Source organism: Lipotes vexillifer, unplaced genomic scaffold, assembly GCF_000442215.2.
Source record: "Lipotes vexillifer unplaced genomic scaffold, Lipotes_vexillifer_v1.1 scaffold205, whole genome shotgun sequence".
NCBI lineage: Eukaryota > Metazoa > Chordata > Mammalia > Artiodactyla > Lipotidae > Lipotes > Lipotes vexillifer.
The window spans coordinates 2,553,984-2,559,197 of NW_006781396.1; the positions used below are offsets into that span (position 1 = coordinate 2,553,984).

Consider the following 5,214-nt stretch of genomic DNA (forward strand, 5'->3'; position numbering starts at 1 on the left):
CATGCATGTGGGATCTAGTTCCCTGAACAGGGGTCGAACCTGCGTCCCCTGCATTGGAAGGTGGATTCTTAACCACTGCGCCACCAGGGAAGTCCTCTAATTTTGCTTGCTTTTGAACTTTATCTTTATTATTATTATTATTATTATTATTATTATTATTATTATTATTTTGCGGTGCGTGGGCCTCTCACCGCCGCGGCCTCTCCCGCTGCGGAGCACAGGCTCCGGACGCGCAGGCTCAGCGGCCACAGCTCATGGGCCCAGCCGCTCCGCGGCATGTGGGATCCTCCCGGACCGGGGCACGAACCCGTGTCCCCTGCATCGGCAGGCGGACTCTCAACCACTGCGCCACCAGGGAAGCCCTGAACTTTATCTTTAAAAAGCATCTCAGGCCATATGGTCTCCTGCAACTTGCTTTCCTGGACTTAGCATCACATTTGTAAGATTCATCTATGTTGTTGCGTGTAGCTGTGGTTCGTTCACTGTCGTTGCAATGTAATGTTCAATCGTCTGAATGGACCACAGCATATTTATCTATTCTTCTGCCACTGGACATTTAGATTGTCACCAGGTTTTTGCTAATTTGAACAATGTTGGTTTGAATATTCTTAGACATAGCCCCCTTTGCATATCTGCAAGAGTTTCTCTGGGGTATATTTCTGGGAGAGGAATTGCTGGGTGATATGGCATGCAAATGTTCAATTTTATAAGATAGTGCCAATTTTTCCCCCTAAAGTCTGTCCTGGTTTACACTCCTACTACCAGTCAACAAGAGTTCCTGTTATCCATCTTCAACACTAGTATTAAATTCACCGGTCCTTACTCTGTTAGAGGCCCTACAATGGCTACAGAAGTGAGGACCCAATTGGCAGAGCATCCACTGACGAGGTAAGGTCCCAAATGCCTTGCCTGCTGACCAAGGAGGTGGAGGGGGCCGGGGTGGGCGGAAGACAAAGGAACTCAACAAACTGAGGGTCCGAGTGGAGATCACCTTCCACTGCCATCAGCCAGGCCCCCAGTGGGTTCTCAGGCCTGAGTTAGCAAAGTCACAAGCAGGGCCCCTCCTGCGTAGGGAGAGAGTCACAGACAGGGGTCAGGAGCACAGAAATTCCAGGGGTTTTCAGGGGCTGACTTCTGTTAGTTGGGGGTGGGGGAGGCCAGCTAACAGCGACTTTCAGAGAAGGTTTGCTTTATTTCTTTAAGTCCCAGACCCCTTAGAGGCGAATCGAGGACGGAACAGGAAACTCAGGGGCCTGGTCAGCGAGATCCGCAGAGGGTCCCGGGGCAAAACGCCTTGCTTAGCATATCCAGAGTCCATCTATACTCCAGAGGGACTCCCTTCAGCCAGGACCACCAGAAGAGAAAGCAGACAGTGAGCAGGCAGGTGGTCCCACCAGGCCCCTGGCGGACAGCAGCCCACCTTTGGATCCTCGCTGGACCTACTCCATCGCCTCCTCCAGGGGCAGAAGCACAGCGTCCTCAGGAGAGGGAAGGGGTGCGGGTGGAGGACAGAGAACCTGAGACGCTTGTCTCCAGAGAAGCGAAGCAAGAGCTTGAGGCTTCCCTGCAGCGACGCAGCCCTGACAGCCGCCCCGTCACCTCTGCATCTCCCGGGAGGGGCCCCCACGGGAAAAGAACTCGCTGGCCTAGTCTGGCCTTGGCGCCAGCTTTGGCCCCTGGACGCTGAGTCTGGGCCAAAACTGCCCCTGAGGGCAAGGGGGGAGGGTGACAGCCTATAGCTGGCTTCTCTTGGGCTGCCAACAGTTTGGCTTGGGGAGAGGCCCATGCTAGGGTCAGCCCCCTGGCCCTGGAGGTGTATATAATGTACCTTTGCTCCAGTCCAGGTATTTGGATGAGTAGGTGGGTCTATGGCTTCTCTTTCTGGCTTTAGAAATGGTTTCTGAGAGAAAACTGGGGTCCTGGCTCCCTGCTCAGGCACCTTAGGAAGACAGAAGCGTCCCTGGGGCTGGATGGCATGGCTGGGAAAGGACCCTGGGGGAGGCTCAGCTTTGGTGTCACCGGGGTGGCGGTGAAATCCCGGAAACCAGATTTCAGAGCATCTCAGGAATGGATTCTAATAAGCTCAGGTGGGCACCGCTGCCGGGGGGCTCCATTTGCTTCTCCCTGACCCTCTCCTTCAGGCCAAGGGCTGAGCCAAAACCCGAGAAGAAGCCAGGGTGCAGGCCAAGGAGCCACGCGGACGGCGGGCCACAGAAAGAACTGATGATCCCAGGGATTGTGGATTTCAAGCTGATCCGAGAGGCACTGAGGACCTCCAAGCCCCAAACTCCCGGTGCCCACCGCTTCGGCCACCTCAGCCATCACTCCTCCCGGCACCACCCCCGTCCCCAGCACGTGACCCACATCCAAGGTAGGGCTGGGGCAGGCCAGTGCCTGGCCGGAGGTGGGGACAGGGGAGGGCGTGCTGGAAAGGGAGGACCCAGCCCGCGCTTGGCCCAGCCAAGACGCGACCTGAGGCAGGAGGCAGGGGCAGGGTGCGGGGGTCCAAGGGCAGACTGCCTAGCCCTACAGGATTTACGTCATTGCCCATTCTCCCATTTTACAAATCAGAGAAAGGGATGAAGGTTCTCCTGCAGAGCTGCACTCTCTCGTCTAACTCAGGCCATTTCATCCACTCGGCTATTCATCCACCAAATATCTAATGAGTGTGAACTATGGGTCAAGCAGTTTTTTAGGTCCTGGGGTTATGAGAATGAGTGAGACAGACAGTCCCTGCCCTCACGGAGCCGACTCTTTGGTGGGGAAGAATAGGAAATAGATAAGGTGTCAGATGTGGTAAGTGCCAAGGCTATACGGGGAGGCCTGACCAACAGCATGACATTTGAGCAAAGGATAGAGGAAGACAGGACATGACCCATGTGGATCTCAGGGGGAAGAGTGTCCCAGGCAGAGGGAACAGCAAGGACGGAGGCCCTGAGGCAAGAGCGTCCTGGCTCTGTTGGAGTAACAGCAAGGGAGTCAGTGTGGCTGGAGCAGAGTCAGGAGGGGACAGGAAGGAGATGCATCAGAGAGGCAACCGGGCCCACATCGCGTGGGCCTTGGAGCTCACCGTGGTCACCCTTAAGCCATCTCACTGAGTCAGGTGGGAGCCACTGGAAGGTTGCGAGCAAAGAGGTAGCAGAAGGGATCTACTGGCTTTTGAATGGATGGTGGCTTGGACCGGGGAGGTAGCCGTGGAGGAGTTAGTGTCCCTGCTCCACAGATATACAGAAGGTAAGGCCAACGGGATTTGCTGATAGATTCAAAACAGAGTACGAGAGGGGAGTGGAGGCAGCCTGACTCCCAGGCTGTTTGGCCTGAGTAACTGGAAAACTGGAGTTGCACTGGCTGAGACAGGGGAGCCCACAGAAGGGGCCAGTGGAGGGTGGGGAGGGTCAGGGGTTCGGTCTGGGACGTGGGAGATGCAACACGTGCGATGCCTCCTGGAAGTCCGAGGGGAGGTATCGAGTAGGCAGTCAGGTCCATTTGGGGCAGAGATGCCAACGTGAGAGCCGCTCAGATGGGGGTGGTATTTGAAGCGGCGGGCTGGATGGGATCATCAGGGGGCCATGTAGATGCGGGGGAGGAAAACCTGGCATGAGCCTGGGGACCCCAAGGGTAAGGGGTTGAGGAGATGAAGAGGAAGCAATAGCCGAGCGGCTGGTGAGCCAGGAGGACGCAGGAGAGTGAGGGGTCCTGGCACCAAAGGAAAGTGTTCGGGAAGACAGAGTGGGCACCCACGGTAAGTCCTAACCAGGCTGTTCCCCAAGGCTTAACTAATGATGCTATAACATCACACAAACCTTAGACCGGAGGGTCCTCACGTGTAAATGTCTCTTACCACCTCCAGGCTGCCACGCACTGAGCCCTGGAAGCCTGACAGATGGCATGAAGTTTTATCCAGAGGGTCTCGCTCCCTGTGATTTGAGCCCAGGCCCCTCTCGTCACAAACTGTGGCTTAATGCCCCCGTCCCCACATCCTCTTTTTTAAGCTGCCTGCCTCTGTGTGCTCACACCTGCACTTCACTGCCCTGTCGTAGAACACCCAAAGGACCCCAGGACTAGGGTCTCAGGAAGCCCGGCTTCCTGTCTTACCTCTGCCTGACTCACTGCGTGACCCTGAGCACATCCTTTCGCTGCCATTCTAAGTGTCCCCAGGGGTAAGGTCGCAGTGGTTACAGAGGCCCTCCCAGCTCTCGCCATCTCTGGGCTTGTGGTTACTGGAGGAAGTGGGCCAAGTGCAGCCCCTGCTCACCAGCCTCCTCCCAGCCCCCTGGAGTTCTTGGGGTCCACTCAGGCCCCCCTTCCCACAGCCTCTAACCCTTCACAGATCTCACCGGGAAGCCTGTCTGTGTTGTCAGGGACGAGTTCTCTCTGGCCGCCTCACCTCAAGCCACACTCTTACCCCGCTCTCTGATCGGGATGCCCACCATCTCGGTCCCCGTTGGAGACCCGCAGTCCAATCGGAATCCCTGGCTTTCTTCTGGTGGGTACTTGGGCCACAGCCCCTCTACCTTGGGGCTATACCTGTGCCTGGCTTGGGTGGGTGCCCGAGAAGGAAAGGGCCATTGCTCTTCGGTCAGTGAGGTCTGGTGGGGAACCCCGCTGTCTTCCTTATTTCCTCAGGCAGCTGCATTTGCATTTCTCCCCAACCCCAGGCCCTCAGAAATGCACCCCTGCTTGGCTTTGATGTGTCTGAGGAGTCATAACAAGCAGGGGACAAGCAGATTTGGGCAACCGTCATGTGACTTACAGCTCTAGCCAGGAACAGTATTGGAAATACTGCATTTCGTAACCTGTGTGCTCAGGCACCAGCCAATCAGAACAATCAGCCACAGATAGTGCGTTGGGGGGAGGGGGGGGAGGGCAGCATTTCAGAGGCCTCTGCTCTGCCAAGCCTTTCCCCTTCCCTTAAGGGCGGGGAGGACCCTGGGGAAGGGGCAGAGGGGCTTGGAAGGCTTGCTGCAGTGCTCGTTACCAACCTCGCCAGGAGTCACTCAGTATTTTAGTAACTGCCGCAGCATATCGACTGAATCTCTGTCTTGGCTTTGGGCTCCTAAAAGAGGCAAAGCTAGACTAAATCACAAACATCTTGGTACCTGTAGCCAAACGTTCTCCAGCATCTCCCAGTAAAGCCACAGGCTAGGACACCAATATCAGTAGCCACCATACCCACCAACCCACCAGTGGTGTGATTCCTACTCTTTCCCTCAA

General features: G+C 56.1%; 1 protein-coding gene across 1 annotated transcript in view; it reads left to right on the forward strand.

Annotated features, from left to right (window-relative positions):
* The first annotated feature begins 841 nt into the window (after positions 1–841).
* Positions 842–5,214, forward strand: part of TBATA (thymus, brain and testes associated) — a 12,142-nt gene continuing 7,769 nt past the window's right edge. Inside the window, exons 1-3 of the mRNA XM_007454702.1 lie at positions 842–888; positions 2,142–2,371; positions 4,331–4,486. Of these exons, the coding sequence (XP_007454764.1) occupies positions 842–888; positions 2,142–2,371; positions 4,331–4,486 (433 nt within the window). The remainder of the gene's footprint in view (positions 889–2,141; positions 2,372–4,330; positions 4,487–5,214) is intronic.